The sequence below is a fragment of the Fusarium tjaetaba genome (assembly GCF_013396195.1).
Source record: "Fusarium tjaetaba strain NRRL 66243 chromosome Unknown NRRL66243_c0000086, whole genome shotgun sequence".
Taxonomy (NCBI): domain Eukaryota; kingdom Fungi; phylum Ascomycota; class Sordariomycetes; order Hypocreales; family Nectriaceae; genus Fusarium; species Fusarium tjaetaba.
In genome coordinates, this window is record NW_023501282.1 from 1 (window position 1) to 23,473 (window position 23,473).

General features: G+C 48.1%; 8 protein-coding genes across 8 annotated transcripts; 4 read left to right on the forward strand and 4 right to left on the reverse strand.

Annotated features, from left to right (window-relative positions):
- Positions 1-418: 418 nt before the first annotated feature.
- On the forward strand, positions 419-1,489 carry FTJAE_4400 (uncharacterized protein; the record flags this gene model as incomplete). Its single annotated transcript, XM_037350801.1, has 1 exon — positions 419-1,489. One exon carries the CDS (start codon positions 419-421, stop codon positions 1,487-1,489), a length of 1,071 nt encoding a protein of 356 aa, XP_037208365.1.
- Positions 1,490-4,577: 3,088 nt separating this feature from the next.
- Positions 4,578-6,775, forward strand: FTJAE_4401 (glucose-regulated 78 of hsp70 family; the record flags this gene model as incomplete). Its single annotated transcript, XM_037350802.1, has 5 exons — positions 4,578-4,712; positions 4,764-4,948; positions 5,000-5,240; positions 5,295-6,539; positions 6,590-6,775. 5 exons carry the CDS (start codon positions 4,578-4,580, stop codon positions 6,773-6,775), a joined length of 1,992 nt encoding a protein of 663 aa, XP_037208366.1.
- A 959-nt stretch (positions 6,776-7,734) lies between these two features.
- FTJAE_4402 (uncharacterized protein) lies at positions 7,735-9,069 on the forward strand (the record flags this gene model as incomplete). Its single annotated transcript, XM_037350803.1, has 1 exon — positions 7,735-9,069. The coding sequence occupies one exon, from the start codon at positions 7,735-7,737 to the stop codon at positions 9,067-9,069; it is 1,335 nt and encodes a 444-aa protein (XP_037208367.1).
- A 497-nt stretch (positions 9,070-9,566) lies between these two features.
- Positions 9,567-10,832, forward strand: FTJAE_4403 (uncharacterized protein; the record flags this gene model as incomplete). Its single annotated transcript, XM_037350804.1, has 4 exons — positions 9,567-9,960; positions 10,010-10,179; positions 10,229-10,669; positions 10,716-10,832. The coding sequence occupies 4 exons, from the start codon at positions 9,567-9,569 to the stop codon at positions 10,830-10,832; spliced, it is 1,122 nt and encodes a 373-aa protein (XP_037208368.1).
- Positions 10,833-10,936: 104 nt separating this feature from the next.
- FTJAE_4404 (endonuclease exonuclease phosphatase family) lies at positions 10,937-12,883 on the reverse strand (the record flags this gene model as incomplete). Its single annotated transcript, XM_037350805.1, has 4 exons — positions 10,937-11,263; positions 11,311-12,128; positions 12,175-12,551; positions 12,603-12,883. 4 exons carry the CDS (start codon positions 12,881-12,883, stop codon positions 10,937-10,939), a joined length of 1,803 nt encoding a protein of 600 aa, XP_037208369.1.
- A 1,335-nt stretch (positions 12,884-14,218) lies between these two features.
- On the reverse strand, positions 14,219-15,323 carry FTJAE_4405 (nicotinate (nicotinamide) nucleotide adenylyltransferase; the record flags this gene model as incomplete). Its single annotated transcript, XM_037350806.1, has 5 exons — positions 14,219-14,416; positions 14,468-14,877; positions 14,930-14,962; positions 15,009-15,052; positions 15,178-15,323. The coding sequence occupies 5 exons, from the start codon at positions 15,321-15,323 to the stop codon at positions 14,219-14,221; spliced, it is 831 nt and encodes a 276-aa protein (XP_037208370.1).
- A 3,557-nt stretch (positions 15,324-18,880) lies between these two features.
- Positions 18,881-20,725, reverse strand: FTJAE_4406 (oxidoreductase FAD-binding protein; the record flags this gene model as incomplete). The annotated part of the gene is made up of 1 exon (XM_037350807.1): positions 18,881-20,725. One exon carries the CDS (start codon positions 20,723-20,725, stop codon positions 18,881-18,883), a length of 1,845 nt encoding a protein of 614 aa, XP_037208371.1.
- A 441-nt stretch (positions 20,726-21,166) lies between these two features.
- Positions 21,167-22,923, reverse strand: FTJAE_4407 (uncharacterized protein; the record flags this gene model as incomplete). The annotated part of the gene is made up of 2 exons (XM_037350808.1): positions 21,167-22,383; positions 22,437-22,923. The coding sequence occupies 2 exons, from the start codon at positions 22,921-22,923 to the stop codon at positions 21,167-21,169; spliced, it is 1,704 nt and encodes a 567-aa protein (XP_037208372.1).
- Positions 22,924-23,473: the final 550 nt, after the last annotated feature.

The window sequence follows — 23,473 nt, forward strand, 5'->3', positions numbered from 1 at the left end:
CAAGCTAGACAAGCTAGACAAGATCGAGCCTACAGCGCGCTAGTGAAGCTTAGCATTGCCAATCTGCAGATAGACAGCGTCATCGTACCTCACCTCGCCCTCACACACGCAAACTTCCACCAGATCCTGTCCGTCGATCCCCGCCGACTTCGCGATTCGGTCTATGGCGAAATAAGGTGATGTGATGTAAAGATGCTGTAACCACGATTCTTCGTATCCTTAATGATGAAATGTGGTGTCTCTGAATCGAATCATATCACAGCAGTCACATTTGATCACAGCCCGTAGAGGCCACGCTTGTAAGTAATGCGTAATATCACTAATACACTTCAGACTTCTCCAACCCTTGTTACTGTTTCTGTCACTTTTATCTCTTATCCCGTTGTTGTTGGACACGTCCAATTAACGCGCCGGTCTCATGGCGGGCCGTCTCAAAAATGCCATCAAGAAGAGGGCATCACGTCTTTTCCATCGAGCTGACACTTCCGAGGGTTCAGACTCGCACTCAGCAAGTAACAGGAACAGCTTGACTGAGTCGAGTAGGAACTCTCAGCCTCGACATCGGAAATCTCTGAGTCTATTGAGCAGGAGTTCAAAGACTGAAAGGCATAACGGCACTGAAGCTTCACAGGCACAGCATACGGTTGAGGCCCAGAACACAGGCGACTTTCTAGCTCATCCGGCAATTCAACCGTTGAGAGCAGATCCAACGCCTAGAACGCCTAGACTAGAACGGCCTCGCCCCAGTCTAGAGCCGGAAGATGCCACTGCCTGGAGTGGGGATGAAACTGCTGGAGATGCATCTTATCGTAAAATCCAGCGGTACTCGACAGAGCCAAAACACTCCCAGGACACTACATACCAGAGAGTGAGGCCAACCCAACCAGAGAATACAGATGACCATGAGATGAGGTTGTCTCGGCTGACCGTTTCTCCGAATGAATCAACACTTCCGGAGATAGATATCGACCCTTTAACTCCGTTCGACCTTGTTGAAGACAGCAATCCTACGCAAGTAAAACTCTCGCAATTGGCAATTGGTGAAGAAGGGTCCAAACACGCGGCGACTCATATCAAGCCCTTATCACAAGAATCAGACGTTAACCTCGAGTCAAACTCAAGTCAAGAAGCCAATATTCGCCAGAACCTGGAGGCTATTCACCCTAGAGACGCCGAGTTTGACCGGATCAACGAGGAAGTCCGCGCTGGCCCCAACGGCGAGGCCAACTTTCACCTCCAGAACAGCCTTGACTTTGACAGAACGGTTCACAATCAAGACCCGGTTGTTCATGAGCATATTAGGCCTCATGTTCATACAATTTACGAACCCAAGCGTACGCGGTCCATCCACTACCATGAGCATCGAACCTTGATCCAGCCGATTAAAGATCCCAATCCAACGGTTCTTCCAGAACAACATTGGCTTCAGGATGACAAGACTGGGGAAATTTATAGAATTCCTGATGAGTTGGGAAAGAAGTTGATGTAGATTGTATTTGATATTGCATATTGTTCCATGTACAAGCGAGGAGTAACAAGACTTATATCTGTAGCTTAAACTTTCTAAACACAAACACGTCGAAATGAGGTCACTCAATATCTGGTTTTCCTTTTGGCACCTATTTTATGACCTTTTGGCACTGTTGCGAGTCCACCTGGGTTGCTGCCAGCCATTGAGGGAGATGGTTTCAACTTGCTGGTTGATCGAGACACTCAGATTATCAACAACCCGGGCTACTGAGATCAACAACTCTTCTAGTGCATATCCTACACTTCAGTAAGTTGGTGAAATTATCGATTATCGTAAGAGAAACACTACACAGTTTTACTGAGAGCCACGTATTTCTTGCATGTTATCATTTCCAGCTCTCTTGGTTATTTCATGATACACTCAGCACATTCATGTTACAAGTTATAGAGAATTGGCAATTTCAAATGCTTATAAAACTGCTAACTGATGAATCACAGTCATACCCACGGGCTCACCTTTGTATACCTAGCTAGCCCCTTAAATACCTCCTCCTTTGCCATCAATCCCAGTGGCCCCTCGACAGTGTTCATATCATGTAAGGCTTCGGGCAATGTGATAAGAGCAAATCCATGACCTCTCTCCACTAGGGTTATAGCCACCTATTGAACTCCTTGAGTTGATTTAGTCATGCCCAAGTTTGTTTACATTTACCTAATTTCACCTCACTTTCCCTATCCTAATCTAGGTTGACCTACATTTACTTACATTTACTTAATCTTATGCCAGACTACAGATGAAGAGCCTGTCATTGTTCCACACTCAATGTATATTCCGGGGCTTTCACGACAAGCATCAGAAATCCTCCTGTTAACAGCTGTGTTATAGGATAGCTTTTTAAGATTCTTGTAGCAGGGCGCGATTCTGTTACAGCATGGTCCTAAATATAGTGGACCTGTTTAGACGAATCTGGTGATACTAATAGACTAATAACGAGTCGTATCAATCAAGTGATTGCAGGGGAGCTGTATGGCTCATATCTAACCTTACTCTCGGAGCTCGTGCTCGACCAGATCCTGAATGGGCTTCTCATAGAAGACGAAATATACTTCAGACTATGAATTTGACATGGCGCAGTCTGTCAAGTGAACCTCTCTTATTCCCATCCGCTCCGAAGAAGTATCAAGACGAGCTCGAGCTCCAGGATGAGAACAACTGCGCTGCAGGCTCAACTGAAAGAGCCCTGAAATGAAACGCGAGAGATTACTTTGAGGAGCAGTAGCCCAGGGACTCCAGTCCTGTTTACTTCGAATATGATTCCCAAACTCCGAGCTCCAACAAGCTGTAAATAGTGATAGCTGTCATTGTTTAACTAATTGGGCCCACCAGCTCCTTGTGTATCGCCTATTGATGGGATTGCCCATCTGTAAGAGGCAGCGAGCCTGGTTACGCCACCGTAAATCGTATCTTCTAATCGACATAGGCTCTAACTTGAGTGTGTCTGTTAACAAGTGCATCACTTCGCCGGCGTGAGACATGTCGCCATGAAGGGAGCTTGTGGAGACAGAAACACCTAGAACTACCACTCTTGAATGGATGGCCAAGCAAATATCGTGCGTAATGCCTTGAAAAATGCCCATGCCATTCTGCAGACGTTGCAATTGAACAAGTGGTGCTCTATATATCATTGGGTGTCTGTCGTATCTGTAGTTTGTATTCAGTAGTGCTGCCATTAGAGACGTAGGCAAAGCTGTTTCCTCATTATCACTCTCCGTTTTGTCTCCCTCTTGGCCTTCCTTGGTGGCCCCTTTGCTTGGCCACTGATTGCTATTTTTTATTTCTTTTTCTTTAAATGGCCATTTGGGAAGACAAGTGAGGGATGTAGCGAATCCTATTGATACCTTTGAGTCTGAAGCTTTTATGATCAGAATTACTGATACAAAGTCTATAAGATTACATCAGGCCTCGTGTTAGAAATACTAAAAAGGATAAATATCAATCTGAGTAGATGTGTTCCTTTCGTGTGAATTATCCTAAGAGCATAAAAAATAGCCTAAAGTTAGAAAAGGGAGAAGAGCATCGTGAAATCCAAAGGGATCATGAGAGAGTCCATTCATGATGATGATGGTTCATGGCTGTCTAGGGTGGCGGGGTAACTTTGACTCACCCAATCATAGCTCAAGGAATCATTCACTTGGGGAAAAAGTTACAACGTGGTCGAACACGTACAGTACAACCACTCGGGCGATACTATTGATGCGGATAACTATCATGTACCTACTTACTTCTTGATAGCTCGTCGATGGTGCCTGCGTTAGCGATTGACGATATTAAGGGATATGAGGATCCTCTGTCATTGTCACACTCATCCAAAAGGACACCTTCGGAGCAAGGCTCCGAACTAGGACCAGGTTCTGCTAAGAATATTCTCGAAGCAAAGTAAAGAAGCCAACTGTACTTTCGAGCAAAGGAAGCATCTCAGCCTACAAGGTTCACCTCAATCTTTGTCACATTCGGTAGAATTAAACCAGGCAGAGGACTCGCATGACTCACGATGCGTTAGAAACCCATAGAAAACACACGCAATACTTTGTTCCAACACCTTCTTTGCAAATAACTTCAATGCTAGAATAGTGATACACAAGTGGCGTCTTAGGCAGAGGCCAGCAATGACACACTGTCCCTGTAGATTGAGGCGCTCGGTGTTTAAGGTGCCAGGGTCAACAGCCTTGCCCTAAAACCCTCCAATAAACTTGTTCAAGAGAACTCTGAAATGGCGGCTTGCACAGTGTAAACCTTTGGGACCCCTGTCACGTGTGGGGAAAGTTGGTTCCATGGCAAAGTATCCTGTAAATCTGGCCTTTTCGTTGATAGTGGACAGTTGTTTTTTTGGTAGACAGGCACCTTACTTAATAAAGTTGTCGGGCTTTCCTTTTCTTCCTTTAACCATTCAAAGATACCCCCTCTCTCCTCCATTCCAAACAATTTGTGTGCAAGGCTCGAGACTCAGAAGCCTCTGCTTTACAATTGATTGATCACTTTTCTTCTCATTTTCCTTTTCAGAGTCTTGTTGCGCTTTCGAAAGCAGAGCAACTACAGAGAGCTCATCATGGCTCGTTCAAGGAGCTCGATGGCCCTTGGCCTGGGACTCCTTTGTTGGATCGCCCTCCTCTTCTCTCCTCTGGCCTTTGTCCAGACTGTTCAGGCCGACGAGGTCGATAACTACGGCACCGTCATCGGTATTGTACGTTTACCGCTTCTCGCCCACTCATGATAACCCCGCTAACTAGCTCAGGATCTTGGAACCACATACAGCTGTGTCGGTGTGATGCAGAAGGGCAAGGTCGAAATTCTCGTCAACGATCAGGGTAACCGAATCACTCCCTCTTACGTCGCCTTCACCGAGGACGAGCGTCTGGTTGGAGACGCCGCCAAGAACCAGGCCGCCGCCAACCCCACGAACACCATCTACGATATCAAGTATGCACACATGAACTCCTCTGATTGCACGGCACAATGCTAACTATTTAGGCGCCTCATTGGCCGCAAGTACTCCGAGAAGACCCTCCAGGGTGATATCAAGCACTTCCCCTTCAAGGTCGTCAACCGTGATGACCGTCCCGTCGTCCAGGTCGAGGTTGATGGCGCTAAGAAGCAGTTCACTCCCGAGGAGATCTCTGCTATGGTTCTTGGCAAGATGAAGGAGGTCGCTGAGGGCTACCTCGGTAAGAAGGTCACCCACGCCGTCGTTACCGTCCCTGCCTACTTCAACGTAAGTTTTGACTTTCTCCTCTTTCGAGCTGACCAGCCGGCTAACTCTCCGCAGGACAACCAGCGACAGGCCACCAAGGATGCCGGTATCATTGCCGGTCTCAACGTTCTCCGAATCGTCAACGAGCCCACCGCCGCCGCTATCGCCTACGGTCTTGACAAGACCGACGGTGAGCGACAGATCATCGTCTACGATCTCGGTGGTGGTACCTTCGATGTCTCCCTTCTCTCCATTGATGACGGTATCTTCGAGGTCCTGGCTACCGCTGGTGACACTCATCTTGGTGGTGAGGATTTCGATCAGCGAGTCATCAACTACTTCGCCAAGCAGTACAACCAGAAGAACAACGTCGATATTACCAAGGACCTCAAGGCCATGGGTAAGCTCAAGCGTGAGGCCGAGAAGGCCAAGCGTACTCTGTCTTCTCAGAAGAGCACCCGCATTGAGATCGAGGCTTTCCACAACGGCAAGGACTTCTCCGAGACCCTTACCCAGGCCAAGTTCGAGGAGCTCAACATTGACCTCTTCAAGAAGACCATGAAGCCTGTTGAGCAGGTTCTCAAGGACGCCAAGCTCAAGAAGTCTGACGTTGACGACATCGTTCTCGTCGGTGGTTCTACCCGTATCCCCAAGGTTCAGCAACTCATTGAGGACTTCTTCAACAAGAAGGCTTCCAAGGGCATCAACCCCGATGAGGCTGTTGCATTCGGTGCTGCTGTCCAGGCCGGAGTCCTTTCCGGTGAGGAGGGTACTTCTGGTGTTGTCCTCATGGATGTTAACCCCTTGACCCTTGGTATCGAGACCACCGGTGGAGTCATGACTAAGCTGATTCCCCGTAACACCGCTATCCCTACCCGCAAGAGCCAAATCTTCTCTACCGCTGCTGATAACCAGCCCGTGGTCTTGATCCAAGTCTTTGAGGGTGAGCGATCTCTTACCAAGGATAACAACATCCTCGGCAAGTTCGAGCTTACCGGTATTCCTCCTGCTCCTCGCGGCGTGCCTCAGATCGAGGTCTCTTTCGAGCTCGACGCCAACGGTATCCTCAAGGTCTCTGCCCACGATAAGGGCACCGGCAAGCAGGAGTCCATCACTATCACCAACGACAAGGGACGCCTTACCCCTGAGGAGATCGAGCGCATGGTCGCTGAGGCTGAGAAGTACGCCGAGGAGGACAAGGCTACCCGTGAGCGTATTGAGGCCCGAAACGGCCTTGAGAACTACGCTTTCTCCCTCAAGAACCAGGTCAACGACGAGGAGGGTCTCGGTGGCAAGATTGAGGAGGAGGACAAGGAGACTGTAAGTTCTTCCACTGCTCACACTAGAAATGCATATACTAACTTTTACAGATCCTCGAGGCTGTTAAGGAGACCAACGAGTGGCTCGATGAGCACGGTGCTGACGCTACCGCTGAGGACTTCGAGGAACAGAAGGAGAAGCTTTCCAACGTCGCTTACCCTATCACCTCCAAGATGTACCAGGGCGCCGGTGGCGCTGGTGCCGAGCAGGATGACAACATCCATGATGAGCTTTAAATGCATAGACTGACATTTGGGAAAAGAACATAAATGAACTCCTTATTTCGGTGTTTGGTTGGAGCTGGGATGCGCAGGATGTAAAGTAGATAGCGCAATATCATGATTTTCAGCCAACCTCAAGTCCTGTCTGTGTTGAGTAACAATCGTGTGCGCCTAGTTCATCCATGCTGAATGAATCCCAGTGAATGACAGGTTTATCAATACAACCTTTGGCGGGTCAAAGGGCGACACGGTGTAAAGCTAAATGGCCCTTGAAGGGTCTCTTCACTTTCGATCTAGCCTACAAGTAGTATGATGTTTGGCTTGGCCTTTACCATGACTCTTCCCTTTGTCGTTTATAGGTCTCCTGGCTTATCCGTAATGAGACAGTACCCCATAGGGCTTTGTTGAAGAATTGAGGGAGCCTTTGACCTCAGCACTGAGTATCATAGCCAAAATTCTTAGCTAAGTAGGCAGTGCTCATATTGATACGCCTAGGTATCTACTTACGGAGTAGTGAATCACATATTGGCCAAAACTTTTGGTGAAGAACCTTAATTATCCCTGGAGTGATCATGGTGTATTAAACATGAGAGGATCTAACATCGCCAGAGCACATTGTGTTTATGAAGGATTCGCGCATCAAGTCTTACGATTTTATTTACCTTATTCACCGATTATATCTTTGCAGATATGAGTTTCTGTTACGTGCTGCTGTGCTTGTGAAGGGTCCACGGTGTCACTGGACGAACAGGGCAGTGCCAGGCACGTTAACAATAGCAAAACGACGCATGATTGTATTGACAGTGTTTCTCTATTGCTGCCTTTTCTCGATAACGCATTCTTGATGCATTTGTTTTTCTTCCGCACAACTGTAACCTTGTTTTGTATTGAATCATTGAATCAAACACCACACAAACACGGCTTCGAAGGGATCTCCTAAGAATCATTTTGATAACTTACCATATACAATCCTGATGATGGCGATCCCAGGTAACGACTTCATGAAGTCGCTAGAAGATCTTTTCTCCGAGGCTGGCGCGAAGGGCCGTGACGCGAACGCTGAGTTTGTACACCTGCGTAGCAGCCTCATCGACTTCATCGAATCCATCGCAATTGCCAGCGGCCAAGGTTTGACTGCCGCCAGAACCCGAGCGAAATATAAAACCAAGTTCACTGATGGAACTGAACCCGAGACGCACGTTGACTTCTTCCCACCGAACCACGATATTACTGAGAAGCGCCCTCAGCTGGATGCCGCAACCACTGCCGAGGAGTTTATTGAGATCATCGGCACTGTCTTCAGTGAACAGAAGACCCGAAATCGCAAAAAGAAGAAATCCAATAGAAAGAGATCCAATGCCACTCCGCCGGAAAGCCCCATGAACAACACCCAGAAACGCCTCGAGGCAGAGGCTGCGAACAAGACTCTGTCAACAGCTGATGACAGCCCAAGAAAACGGATCAAGCTTAACACAAGCAAGAGCAAAGGCGGCGTCTCCGAACCTGCAGTTTTCAGCACTGCACATCAGTCGAAAGATAATACTCCCACCCAGTTTCCCAGTCCTGAGGATACGGTCAACGATAACGGCGGCAGTGTGCTGGGCCCTATGGAGATTGATTCTGGCGTTACCTCGTCTCAAGACAGAGGAGAAGAGATGAACGGGGAGCATAGCACAGCTGAGGGGCAAAAACACCATGAATCTGCTCCCGAGAGGCGCTCACAAGATCGAGAAGATACGCACATGAACGATGCCGACACCGAGACTTTACCTGCATATTGCAGGTCGGATATTCTCGAAGTTGTCGCAGCCGTGAAGGGCATCGAAGAGCAACAGTGGAAAGATTTCAAACCAAAGCTGCTCGAGATGCTAGGTCACATGCACCAGGAGCCAACATCTGAACAGCATGAAAGGGCACTGAAGCGTCTAAGTATAGCAATTGCCCAGACGGAGCAAGAGAGGTCTCTTATCCCCGTCGAAGCCTGGAAGAAGTACGAGGAAAAGCTTACAGATGAAACGAAGAAGGGATTGTTTGATTGCCTGTGGTCTAGGAGGCTCTTCAAGGTCGGCAAGATCATTTATCTACCAGAGGAAGAGGTTGCCATGGAGAGCCAGTGCTGGGAGCGCCTCAAGGCCTCAGCCCGCATATGTGCGATCCTGATCGAAATGACTGCCAAACCAGAGGAACAGGACTACCAGAGGGATACCGACACGTGGCTTATTGAGAAACTTGGAGATATCAGCTTTCTGGAGAAACTGTTTGCATGCAAGGACCGACTTGGGGCGGTCTGGGGACCAGGGGCAGATTGAGTGATATGGAGACACTGGCGACAGGAAGCAGAGCCTGGATATAAGAGAAGCCAAACTTGTCGTTGAGATGGCGTGTCATTTGGTTCTAGGAAACTCGATCAGATATGCCTTATATGATATAACAGCAGAGGTCATGCATTATGCCGAAAACGAAGACGATATAATGTCTCAATTGAAAAATTGCTTGTTTGAAGTTTCGAATGACTTTTATACTTTTATTGGCAGAGACACAAAAATCTATCTGTGCTTCAACCGTGGTTGCTCCCGTCGGTCATTGACATGTTCAAAAACGAGTCCACCAGACGGACGCATTCTACTATTGACACGTGACTCTTCCATTTACTCACGTGAACCCGCGTCTCGACTCGCGTCGGCAGGCGCGACAATGAGAATGACGACATGACCTTCCTTTCTTTACTCAAGAATATCTATTGACACCATTAGTGGGACTGTCTGCCATTCAACTCTTTTATTGCCAGAATCACCGCCTTTGCAATATGCCACCTCGAAAACGTCCCGCAGAGGAAATCACCAGCAGTCGGCGAAGCTCGAGGAGAGTCTCCACCACTAAAAGTCAATACTTCGAAGGCAGTGAGGATACAGAAGAGAGTGATGCGCCACCACCAAAGAACCGTGGAAGACCTCCAAAGAAGCAGCCTAAAAAAGAAGAATCCGAGGAACCCTATGAAGATGAGCTAGCGCAGGAGCCAGAAGAAGAAGAGGATGAAGATGATGAAGATGACGAGGATGCGCCCCCCAAAGTTACCATCATTCCATTGGAGAAGTTGAGAGACACAGATGGTGTAGAGTATGAAGATTTCAAATTACACAAGAATACCATGTTATTCTTGCGAGACCTCAAAGCCCATAACCAGAGACCTTGGCTGAAGTGTAAGAAGCCATCCTTCACCTGCTGCCAAATCATTACTGACATGTCTAGCGCATGACGGAGAATACCGTCGCGCTTTGAAGGATTGGAACTCCTTTGTTGAGTGCGCATCCGAAACCGTTATAGCAGCCGATGAAACGATCCCTGAGCTTCCCATCAAAGACGTCATTTTTCGAATCCATAGAGACATTCGCTTCAGTAAAGACCCTACACCATACAAGGTACGAGCTCCAATTGACCAAAAAATCGTATGGAAAGCTAAAATTATAGCCTCACTTCTCCGCTGCTTGGTCTCGAACTGGTCGCAAAGGCCCGTACGCCTGTTACTATATCCACTGCGAGCCTAAAAGGTCTTTCATCGGTGGTGGATTATGGTGTCCCAGCGGCGACCAAATGCAGAAACTCCGCGCAAGCATTGACGAACGACCAAATCGATGGCGCCGCGCACTCAATGACGAGGCTTTCAAGCGCATATTCTTACCAAAAGCTGCCAAAAAATCCGATCCCAATGCGGCGCTACTTGCTTTTGCAGAAAAGAACAAAGAGAATGCGCTGAAAACTAAGCCAAAAGGCTTTACGGCAGAACATCGTGATATTGCGCTGCTCAAGTTGAGGAACTTTACTGTCGGAACACAGATAGACGACAATATCTTCTACCAGGATGATGCGCAAGAAAAGATCAGCGAGATTATACGTCCCATGGTTGGATATGTAAGTTGTGTGTTAACTTCATTGCTGAACATGCTGATAGGTTTAGGTTTCATTTTTGAATAGCATTGTGATGCCGGATCCTGGGCAAGATGATGATAGTGATGAAGAGGAGGATGAAGGAGAGGAAGAATCAAACGATGACGAAGACAGTAGCGAGGACTAGTCAAAACTCATGGCTATGGTACCCATTCGATAAAATCTATGTTTAGGGATGATGCAAGCGGATCTAACTGCCTATTTACATAATCATATGCTTTATCATTTCATCTAACACAGATCAAACATAGCAACGCTAGGGTCGTGATCGCTGACCTCACCAGCCGTATTCTGCCAGGTGTTGATATGCAGATGCTCATACTTGAGGCTCCTGCGCAACTCTTTGCTGATATACATATGATCCAGAGCCTGGCAGTTGCTGTCAAAGAGATATGTGTATCGCTCTGTCTCAGGGATCTTGGCAGCCTCATCAACATCAACAAGACCGGATGTCTGGACGAAAGTCTGAAGGGGTGTAACAGCGGCAAATTCGTTAAAGTCACCAGCGGCAATAACGTGGGCCTTTTTGTCCTTCTTGAGGATCTCTGCAATAAAGTTCTACAAGTTGTCAGCTGGGTTTTATGCATAATGGTCTTCATACTTACAGCTGTAATTTCGGATTGCTTGGTGCGTTTCTCGACACCCTTGTTCACAGGAGTGCGAGCATCGCCATGCAGGGAAGTCGAGCCACCCTTGCTACCAAAGTGGACGTTGACAGTAAAGAAAGACTTCTTTGTACCCTTGACAGGCTTCCACTCAGCTACGAGAGGCTTGCGGCTGTCATCCCAGGCAGGGTTGGCAGGGTCAATTCGTCCAGGGTTGTACTTGAGCGAGGGACCATCGACGACGGCGTTGACGTCGTTAGGTCCACCTTGATTAGGCTTGACGAGCTCAACTCTATCAGGACGGTAGAGATAAGCTTGGCGAATGTTACCGCCGGGCTGACCACCATCCTCGTTGTTGTCAGGCTCCACCTCAGCCCATTCGTAAACAACACCGCTGGACTCCTCAATACCGTCGGCCAAGGCAGCGAGAGTCTGATTGGCGGACACGACACCATCATTGGTAGCGCCGCTGTTGTCCTGAACTTCCTGGAGGAAAAGCAGGTCAGGAGTTCGCAGCTTCTCAACGATCTGCTTGATGACAAGGGGCAAGTGAGCAGAAGCAGGGTTGAGGTTCTCGGTGTTGTAGTCTGCAACTGTGATGCCCTTGCAAGAGCCCTTGCTGGTGAAGCTGACGGCAGGGTGCTCGGCGTTGGAAGGCTTGCTGACCTTGGTAGCAGTCAGAGGAAGAATGCGATAGAAGCCAAAGGCGTATGAGACCACGCCAGTGATATCGCCAACGTAGTCGCCGAGCTTAGTGTCACCAGGGTTCTTGGTGCCATCGAGAGGCGAGCCGATGATGATGGCCTCGGGGTTAGCATCTAGATTGTTAGCCAAGGAAGCACTTCAGAAAGAAGTTTCACATACCGTTGCCGACCATGGTAAGACCACCGTGCTTGTTCAGACCAGAAACCTTCCAGTTGCCCCTGACCCAGAAATCGCCAAAGTTGTTGGGTCGGCTGAGAGCATACGCCTTAGGGACAGTGACAAGCTCACCAACAAGACTCTCCCAAAAGTCAAGACCGTATGTGTTAGGCTGTAGCTTGGGGTTGGACACCGAGATGAGAGACTCGTTGTTGGGAACAGCAAAAACATTGCCGTCATCAAGCTTGGAGAATTGCTTGCCAGGAGGGTTACCGGTGTCCTTGCCAATAACCTTGGGCTTGAATTTGTTGTCAGAGGACTTAACAACAATGTTTCTGGGAGAAGAGATCTCAGTGAGATAGACATAGTCTTTGTTGGACCTGACGATGTTAGCAATGCTTCATGCCTGACTTGACGAAACTCGCCTGTACTCCTCAACGAGACCATCGAGGGTGATGACATCTCCCACAGAGACGCTGCTCACAGCCGATTTTCCAAAGATGTACAGTCCCTCAGAAGTAGCAGAGCTACGGTCAGGCTTTGTTGATCGCAGGAAAAAGCCAGAGCTGCCAACAGCCGTGACAAGGCCCTCTACACCAGTGACATTCTTGCCAGCGTAGGAAGAGAGATAGCTGTTGCCATTGATCTCAGCAATGGTCAACGCCGCAGCCAGAGGGCTGATGAGGGAAGAGACGAGGAATTGGAGCTTCATGATGAAGATGAGTCGAGAAACACTTGAACTGCCCTGCTCTCAAAAAATGATCGACAGGGCCACGCTCAGCTATTTGTATTCACGATAGCCTCCAAGACTCTGGGTTACCTACCTATCCTGGATCTACACACCAATTTGGCCCCGGCGCAAAAGACCCAAAAGGTCACCGAAAGCGATTCCGCGTTGAGTTCTCTCCCCTTGGCAAAAGGTCTATCCCTATAATTTGCCATGGCCATAACCGTCCAGTATCGCCGCCAAGCCTCCAAATGCCCTATCGATCTGGCACGTTTATCTATGCGCCAAATCGGACGTGGCCAGTCAGCGTCGATTGTGCGACCGCGGGGGGGTTGACGCTTTGCCCTTTTTTGCAGGTCCCTTTTGTAGCTTTGGAGGCCTTGTTGCTCTTTCGTCTTGGCCCCTGTAAATCATCAACAGATTGGAAACACTCATTGGTTGACTTTGCCCTCGTGCAATCTTGCGAGAGAAAGAAGGAGCCGGAGATATTGTCTCAGGAAGCTATCTTCCGTCCGTTAAAGGACGGAAGACTTGGCGATTCATAGAATTGCGGCAGTTGATTTTATCATTCGTCCAATCGAAATCATTCAGGTTTCAGGTGACAGCCATTAGAAAACAATAAATTGTGTTATTGGTCCCAGTGATGTGAACGGGTATATATCTTGCAAAAACTCCATATGTCGGCTACCCGACTGGTTCTCTATAAAATCATGGCTTGCCAACAAGCTTAAACTTAAGGCTCTTTTTAAACCAAGGCAACAAAGACTATCGAAGCGGGCCGAGGTAACTCCAATTAAAGACCTACAATTCGTCCTCAATCTCGAGGACACGTGCATATCAACAATCGGAGACCTCCGACGAAGCCGGCGAGTTGCTAGGCATGGATAGTAACAGATTGGAGCCAAGATAGCGGGATGCCCCGTCTTTGTATGCCTCAATTGATGGAAATATCTCCGCTCAAAAGTGCGCTCTATCCAACCGCTGATACAAAGCAGGTTGCGTCAAGAGCGACGTCCTGTCATTAAGGAAAGTGAAAAGTCCACCTCCTCATCACTACGCCTTCTGAATTCCGCACTCGATGCATTTAGGACAACTCAACCATTGTGGTCCATTGCGATGACTAACATTGGTCCTTTGACCCTGAAAATCGCAACGACTCAAACATCAGATCAGAAGCTGTTCTCGCTCATAGCCTGGGCTCTGGTCTTTATGTCGTGAGCTCTCGATGATTCCGTTACCGTGCTCAAAGCTCGGCAGCTGTATCGGGATCGATGTCTGGGTGGGTACTGGTTCTGTCGCTTACCGCCAGGGCAGAAACAATCAACCAGTGCTGGTGCCGGCATCGGGCCCATTCGTAATGGCGTTCTCTTTGCCCTTCGAGTCAGGCATATCGAGATCGCGGTAAAGATTATTTTCGAAAATGTAGCTGACTACAAGATCAGGAATCAAGTAGTCAATCGACATGTTGCGTTTGAGCAATAGGCGAATTTTGGTGCTACTGATGTCATTGGTAACGACCTGTACTATGGTTAGTATCACAATACTGAGGCAATGACTCGAACAACATACCTGACGAATTATGTGAATATTCTTCTCCCATTGCTTCAAGTTTGCCAGGGTTGAATCAATTTCAGTTCCTGTACGCTCCAAAGCAAAAACGCCATAGTTGCCCAGGATGTGGTCAAGGTCACGCTCGTCCCACACACCAGGAGTCGACATGGTCTGGATGAGATCGAGGCCAGCAAGAAGTACAATGCGGCAGCGCTTTCGAGTTCCGTCAGTGCATTCAACACCGCCCATGACCTCATTGATCTCATAGTCAAAGTGATCAAGCACTTTGGCCGTTGGGATATAAGTTGGGCTCTCAGCTTCCCAGGGGTCTACCATTAGCCACTTGGAGCTATTTTCGGTCGCAAGCCTACACATCTCAATCCGATGATGAGCAGGAGCTAGGCCCTTCTTTTTGTAGGCATCGCTGACTGATATCCCGTTAGTTCAGGGTATGTTTCCTATGGTAGGATTTACACTTACCAGGACTCAAAAAACCTGCAACAACTTCGAAATCTGATAATGTCAGCGATGCTTCAGAAGCAATGAGCGCGCAACCTACTCTCATTGTGAGCATGGTCCCGAGCCATGGGGAACATCCGAAGACTGCTCAAAAGTTAGAGAATGTTTGTACAAATATTGACAAATTTCATCATTGCCCATTTATCGAGAGCATCGACTTTGATCGGATGATCTGTCAAAAAGAGCCATAATCATCAGGGTAAGCTTACTGGAGATACGTGATTGGGCTGAAAGAGCCGCAAGCAACGAGACATAGCGGCGTTTTGTCTGGAGGACATGATCGTTGGAAGCGGTGCGAGGGAAAGACGTAACCTTCCTTCGTGTGCTCCTTGACGTATTGGTAGTCGCAAGCCATTTTGACTATTGTTGTGTAGTTGATATCGGTTTCTGAGATGAGAGCGGCGGGTTGAGCGGAAACGAGGGGTTTCGCGATCCGATGAGCAACAGCGGCCGGCGCCGGTAGTTGACGGCGAACGGAAGCGAGGGGCACGGCAGTATCGGCGCAGAGACCGAATTACGACCGACTCGTTGAAAATGGGCAGATCCAAGCCAGATGCGGTGATTGAAGTCGTCGGGGCTTTCAGGAGATGATCGAAATAGAGATGTGGCAACTTTGCGATTGTTGTTGACTTAATACTGCGCAAGTCTGGCGAAATGGATAGGCGGATGGCGACGGCGGGGGTTCCGAAATCAGCAAGTATTGCACGTATTATGATGATACAGTAAGAGTTTCGCAGGTATTATCGCTTATTGGGATGAGGCTGTTGGCGTGTAAAGAGGAGTCGTGTAAGTGAGTGAGAGTGTTCGCCTGGGCGGGAATAGAGAAGAAGATGGAAGTGGGAAGTTAAAGTAGAAATAGAAGAAAGAAGGTTTTCCTTACGGCCCTTCTGCGAGAATTGGATTCAAATCTCCAGGCAGGGCAGGCAGGCAGGCATAGGTAGGCAAAAGATGGTGGGTGAGTGCTGGGCTGCGCGTGCACCGAGATCCATTGCCTTAGCAAGGGAAAATGTGGGACTACAGAGGGAATAGGCTCCTGCGCTGAGCATTCTGGTAGGTCAGATTCAGGCCTGCTAAAGAATCCGAACCTAGCCATTCGAACACCCCAGTCACCAATCTTGGACATTAACTCAACTGAACCCATGGGAGGTACAGAGTCACCCACAAAATACGAAAGTCCAGGCCTTTGACGCACCATTCGCACGCCATCGACCTCAGCGGAGTGCAACAAAGCCACTGTTTTTGTTATGTTCCATTTGTTTTGCTTTGGTTGTTGAAGATTTTACACCTGGTAGCTCCTGGAATGGTTAGTGTCCCCCATTGGCTCGCTCCCAATTCCCATCACCTACAATGCTGGAGACGTCCAATTATGCCACGATTCCCTTACCACCGATCTCTGGGAGGTTTTCTTTCTCTCTAATCTTCACCCATGCTTGGCCTTGCTCGCTTCAAGGGAACTCTTGATTACTCACTAAATCATTCACGTTCTAACTCTTAGTGGCGGGGTATGACGACGGCGATCTGAGCCACTCCACCAAGCCGGCTCGAGGGAACGTGATACAGGGACAGAGGGACATCAGTAGCAGCATGAACCTAAGCTCTACGGTAGCACCAATAGGTTCCCTGTAAAGTTGCATTGTCGGCCTTGGTCTGTCTTGAAACCGAAGCTCATCGAATTGGTCTCTGGAGCTGTGCTGCTGCGGGTAGCTCTCAATAGCCCAGGTAAACCAATATGGTTATCAACCGTATAACGACAAATCATAATTTCTGTAAATTCTCAGCTTGCAGACCAAACTCAAAGCAAGATATCTCGGCTTGCTTGGTGATCTGCTCCATTTACAACTGACGGAATTTGCCATTCTCTGAGATTGGGCTGTCCTCCAGTCTGACTTCATTGCTCTGCCACAATGTCTTTGTAAGCACCATGAATCAATCAGATTCCATACCGACGACAATCACTTTCTGCAACCCCTGTCAGGAAATGCGGGGTGATTCTAGCTATCTTTGATTGCCAGAACTCCTACGCTGAAGGTTTCTCGATTGACAATTACATAAATGATTGGCATAACTGTGTGATCTTTAGTAAGTTGAGCCGGCGGTGTCTTAAACCGCCCCGACCAACATTGAGGTTTATCCATTAAATCTCTCAAACAGCAACTTATTATGTAGTCAAAGCTCTATTGCACCAGTTGACTCCACGCTCATCCCTGGGGCATATACACATGGATGTGCTTGGAGCTCCAAACGAGCTTTCTCCACCATTCTCAACGGCGTTGTACTGCTGACTCGTGATTCAAAAATGCACCGCTCCGCGAATTTAGCACAGCCAATCTGCATGCTGTGACTTTAAAGAGAAAATCAGATCATGGTCTCCCAATAATATGGATAATTTATGAACATGTCGTGCCCTTTGGCGGAGAAGCAGGAGAAACATATATGACATTAACTACCTAGGTAGTTTTTCGCTATTTTCATTGCCATCGAATGACCACTCCTGTTCTTTCAAAATGGGCTTCCTATACCTTCAGCCAAGTCCTAGCTGACACCCGATCGCTTCTCTAAACTCGCAGCCAAACTATCGAAAACCACAGACAATATTCTACGCCAAGAATTCGTAATCACACCAGGTATTTTCTCTTTTAGCCAGACGGTTTCAGACGACAGCTCGCCTCGTTACTAGTCAGACACCGAGAAAACACGCATGTCTCTGGGCTACTTAGCGGACCAATTGATACTTTGGAGGGAGCTGAAAGAGGTCCACTGTGCGCCCAGCTCGAAGCTGTGTCTGCCACGATACTCCGTACGGATAGTGCTGCGATGGATTCATTTTAGCCTGTCCGTTTTAGGTGAGTGAGTGATGGAGGTCCGACAGCGGACCAGCTTGCAAATCCTCGGAAACTCGGTGTCATCACTGTAATATTTTGTCCGAGGAAAAAGGCGTATCTTACTGTTCTTCGGAAAGTAAGCATTCATCTGGACATGGTCGAGAGATAGGGCAGTGACTTGAGACTGCGGGATGTAGTTATGGGAGCACATGTTGATAAAAAAGAACAGCTTTGAGCGACTTCGGGACCATTTCCACCAGGTGTTACTGATTGGGGCAATTGATAGTAGAGGTTTTCACTTTCAGAGTCTCTTGGTTCGTGGCGGCTTTTCTGAGAATTGAAAAAAGATGAAATACACCGTGACAACCTATTACCACCCGAGTTCGCTCATACACAAGAGGGTATAAATCTCTGCGATTCGGAGCGTTTTCTCATAATGTTAGAAATTTGACCTTACTTCATGCCCAAGTTGACGAAATCACACACCTTTCAGGACCCCGTGACCTTCATCTACCGTTTGCCAGATCAAGGAAAAGCCAAATATTCCACATGAGCTTAATAATATTAGATTTATAAGTCCCTCCGCCATAGACAAAGAATGTGCGGATCCGCAGCATCCAGTGCGGGATGTGGGACAAAGCGTAACTCCCGAACATGTTTGCGGGGAAACGAGTTCATTAGATTACATGACTACGAAGGTAGCCTCTACTAATTCATTCTCGATTCAGGAGATTCTCATAGAACAGCCCAGCTTTGTTTTCATTTGATGAATTGACATACGCAGCGTTGATCTGCTTTGGGTTTATGCTTGCAACGAGAGGCTGATAGAGATCAAATCCGATTCAAGAAGCTCAGCTCTTCTCCTCAACCCCAGACTTTGACTAACTCGGCAGTGGAACGCTCCCCGCAACTAGAGGCAAGCTTCAGGGAACATGGGGTTTGACCCTACGGTACTTCTTCAATTGTCCTTTGCACCGCCGTAGGCTAACATGAACCTCCGGCGGGCCGAGGTGTGAGACATGTGCCCAAGCAGCCAAGGAAACAGATGAGCCGGAACCAGGAAAGTACTTCAATTTGTATGCTACACTCCTCAATATCCAAAGTCCTCCCATACAACCTTCTCTCCCAGCAACCAACCTTCCAGAGCAGCCAGCAGAGCTGGTGCTGTGCACAGAAAGAAACGGGCGTTTTGGCCTTTGAACCTCTCGACATCATCAGCGCCTATTCGTCGCTTTACTACCCGTGTCCCAGCCCGCTCAGCGTCCTCCAACAAGTTCTCCTTGTCCGGCTGACCAGTGACGAAGAGTGTAGTCACATTTGAGAGCCCTGGAATTCTTGAGAACGTGTCACTCGCAAGGGGTAAGTCCTCGTAGCGTAGAGTCCAGAGCAGCACAAATGGGGCTTTGTTTTGAAGTACAGCTGGTGCTTGTGCAAGGACAGGCGTAATTCCTACACCAGCCGCGATAAAGACAGACTGAGGACCTTTCGGTTCCAAGGGGATGCGGAAGCCCTCTTCGCCGCCAAAGCCAATCACCGGTATCTCCAAAGGCACACGAGGGTTGTGCTTTCTCAGGAAGCTTGTGACTGGACCATGTTTCCTCGTTGTGATTTGTACCTCTTTGTTGTTGTCTGGTGAGCTTGACACAGTAAACGTTCGGACATAGTCATCGTTGATACTTTGAGGATCGTGATCGGCCATATGACTGTAGCCACTCGACACTTCTGGCTCAAAGTCCAAGGTGATATACTGTCCTGCGTGCCATGCATTGATAGGCTTTGCTGAAGATAGCTCAAAAGTGTACCGGTCAATGGATGGCGTAAGAACTTCACGCTTAGCCAAGCTTGCCGTGGTACCATTTGATGAGGCCTCGGCAATGTGCGCATCGTGTTCCGAGAGTAAGTGACGGACAGGAGGGTTGTAAGGCGAGTATTCGCCCAGTGCACCTCGGAAAGGCAGTCCCGACTTGACGAACTTTGCAGCAGTAATTGAGATCTTGACCGCAAGTTTTGTTCTTGCAAGATAAGAAGAAGCCTCATCACCAACAAGTATTGATGCGCTGCCTGTGGCATAAAGAACGTTGGCTGTGTTATAATCTGGAATAACAATGCCAACCAGTGGATTCACTCTGAAGTTGCCGAGTGTCTGATATAGTCTATTGCCTGAGACTGATACTTCATTAGCTTTGTTCATGAGCAAGGGGATGTAAAACTCACACTCTGGATATATCAGTTCCAGTCCGCCCTTTTCATTCTTGATAATCCTCATGAACCCAGGACTTCCTCCACGATGATTTGTGTCCATTGTGACCCCATTTGTGCTTGACAAGAAGAACATGTCTGCCGCTGCAACCAGATCTAGGGCCTCCTGTGACAAGGGCAGCTTGTCCGAGACAAGCTCTGGTGCCATCTCATTAGGTACAATATTCTTTTTGTTGAGATATTTCGGACAGTTGCCCAGACTCTCGGTTACAGCCATGGCCATCTGTACTGCTTTGCCTTCCTCTACTGTGGCACCGGCAATCATGTTTCCTACCAGCTTCACGCGATCTCTGGTCTCCAGATCGATGGATAATCCTGCCATGGCCTTTCCTTCGCCTCCATTCGGCCTGTTAATAGCGCCTTCTTTCACCCCCTCATCGTCAATCCCATCCCATAGGGCTCTAAAAACAGGATCATAGCGAGTATCAACTGAGCTGTTGAACGCGAGCACGCCTTCAGCTACTGGCCTTGCAAAGCCCCGCTCTCCGCCCCATATTGTAGCCCATGGGCGACCCTCGCTATCCAGCGTTCCGAGGGCTACCAAGGGCGACTGCATCACTCGCATGCCATACTGGGGTGCTAAACCTGGGAACGTTGGATTTCCTCTTTTAGGGACTTTGAGTTGCTTTTGCACGGCTAGTTCGCCCTCGTGCCATTCTGATGTCGCTGAGGGCATGTTGTTATTGACAAAGGATCCGTATAATTGTAGTAAATGACTTTGAAATGCGTATTGGAAGCTCAGTGCAAGACTGTGAAAGAGAATGTTCAGAAGAAATAGCTTGGTCATGCCGCTCTATAAAGCCTCTGACTTAGTCAATTCTATGTCATCAGTATATGTCAGCAACCAAGATTGAGTTCCTGCTGTCGACAAATCGTCAGCCGTGGACTTTCCTCTTTTAAGGGCGTAGTTGACCACACTGCAGGGTTGCTCACGACATTAGCACGAATAATAAGTAATCAGATGGCCCAAGTCAGCATGGCAACGCCACTCCCTCCAACATGTCAAATATTGTCATATGTCACTTCTATTCAGGCTTCTTGGGTAAAAAGTCCACCTATGGACATGATATTATTGATTCGTGATTCATTAATAATCCAACATATTTGATATAATCTTTTACCAACCACCTGGTCTTTGAGATTCAACATCATAGTTATAGGGAGGAGCCCTTTCAGGTCTCGCAGATGCTGCGCGAGGCGGCATTGGGTTCGTCAAGTTCCTTTGTGGAGGTCCCCGAAAAGGCATTGGCCCTGTAGCACTTCGTACTGGAGGATTGAAGGGCCGTTGCATTGCAGCTCCGCCCTGATGAGAGTTCACAGATGATGCAGTGCTCATGCGACCTCCAGGATTGTAAGCTTGGTACTGAGGTGTCTGAGCCGAAGGAAATGTTCCCATGGGCTGCGAAAAGGTATCCATAGGGCGAGCGCTGGGGGCGCGAGTCGGAGGAGGGAAGAAAGGTGCCATGTCAGAGTTCATTGGACCAGGACTCTCTGTAAATCGCCCGGGAAGAGTTGTCATTGGGTCCATTGCCATTTGATTTGGAGGATAAGGCCCAAAGTTATCATGCCTGTCAGTGGTAGATCGGGGTTGGGTCTGTCCCTGGTAGTTAATAGGAGGCACATCAGGCACGGGGGATGCAATCCGCCCATATCCACCTCCGGATCTAGAAGTGGCTCGGGATGCGTAGCTCGCGATAGATGCCGTAGTGCCCTGTCTCGATGGCAAAGTTCGTTCTGAAGCTGGGAGTGCGTTCTCCATGCCACCTGGCGTACCGGGTCGTGAAGTGTAAGGTGGCAATGTCATCATGGTGTCGTTACGATTGAGCATTGGTGGGTAATCCATCTTGGTGACTGGGCCAACGTTTGGCAAAGTTGGTAGGGTGGCAGCTCGATCAAGGTGAGGCTTCTCTCCATTCTTCTTGGCCGCCTTGATTTCAGCCTTAAAGCGGCTGGCCTCCTCCCTAGCTAGAGCTTTGTTGACCGTCTTTGTGACAATCTTCATCAATGCCTTGGTGACCTTCCGCTCGCAATATCCAGAAAGACCACCGTCGGCTGCAGGAATCCAATGGTATAAAAAGAATACCCAAAACAGAACGGCAGCGAGAAGGAAAAGCGCAGAAAACACCCAGATAACCAGAGTGAAACACATTCCGGAAAGAATAAGTGCCTGTTGATAATCTTCCTCGGCAAGAATCTTGATCTTCTCGAAGAATCCAGTAATAGAGTCGCCCACATTGTCTGCTGTAGGCGTCAACTGTGCCTCATACACTGACTTGAGTGTAAAAGCATTGAGGACCTGGCGAGGACCTGAGCAGACGATGACTCGGATCCAGGCTATAGAAATTAGTAAAGAGTATTTCATAAGTTGACATAACATGTAAGCATACCTTGAAAGTTGAAGTATGTGAAGAGCGCAATATATTGTGCGCCTTCTTTACTTTTGGTGAGTTCAGCAAAGACTAGGAATCTTTTCCAACCTTGCGAACCAAGTCGAATTGATTCCCATCGAACGGCTAGGCTGTCAAGATAGGATTCCGCAACATTGCCTCGTCTGATAACCCGAAATGCGCGGAATCCCTCGTAAGCTAGGTTGATGAATGAGAGAATAATGCAAATAGAGAAGATCCATTTCGTGACGTCGAAAGAGATGGCAGGGTCGATCTTTGAAGACCAACGATCAAACACGAGTAGGTTGACGGCAGTAAAACTGTCAACAACGTAGACCGCAACTGAAACGAGAAGCATAAGCCACAGGTAGATATAAGCGAATACAGTTCCGCATCCACGGCTCTTGAAGTCGCGAAGATTGATGTATTCCCATTTCTGGTCAGCAATCCCCACAACCTGCTTCTTTCGGTTCCCGCAGCAAGTCATGATGAGAACTGTGATCGTCTTAAGAAGCTATTTCGAAAAACAGAGGTCGTCGGTGGGTATAAAGGTTGTCGAGTGACAAGATATCGGGTTCCTTCGCCAGCGAAGACCGAATACACCGCTATCAAAAGAAACAGAAGCAAGAACGTCGAGAAAATAAACTGAAAATAAGCGATCGTGATAATTTCGTGCTGCAACCGGTGCGCGATAAGTGAGGGTTTAGTGTAAAGTTGAACACATGGCTGTAGTTGATAATGTTGTATGTACTGTCGATTAGATAGATAGGTTTTGTTGTTCAGGAGAAATATTCAAGAAGGTATCTTAAAGGGATGAGTGAAATCCGTAGATGTTAGGATTCAATAGAGAACAATAACCATATAAGGATGGCTGTTCGCGGTGGTTGAATGACGATATATTGTTTGAGATTCGAGACAATGGAATGAAAGATTGACGAAACCGACACAAAAGAGAAATTGTACTGAAGCCAATGAAAGAGCCGTCAAAGCTGTGGCAAGAACAATTACTGTACAATAGCAGTAGAAGGCTGGAAGAT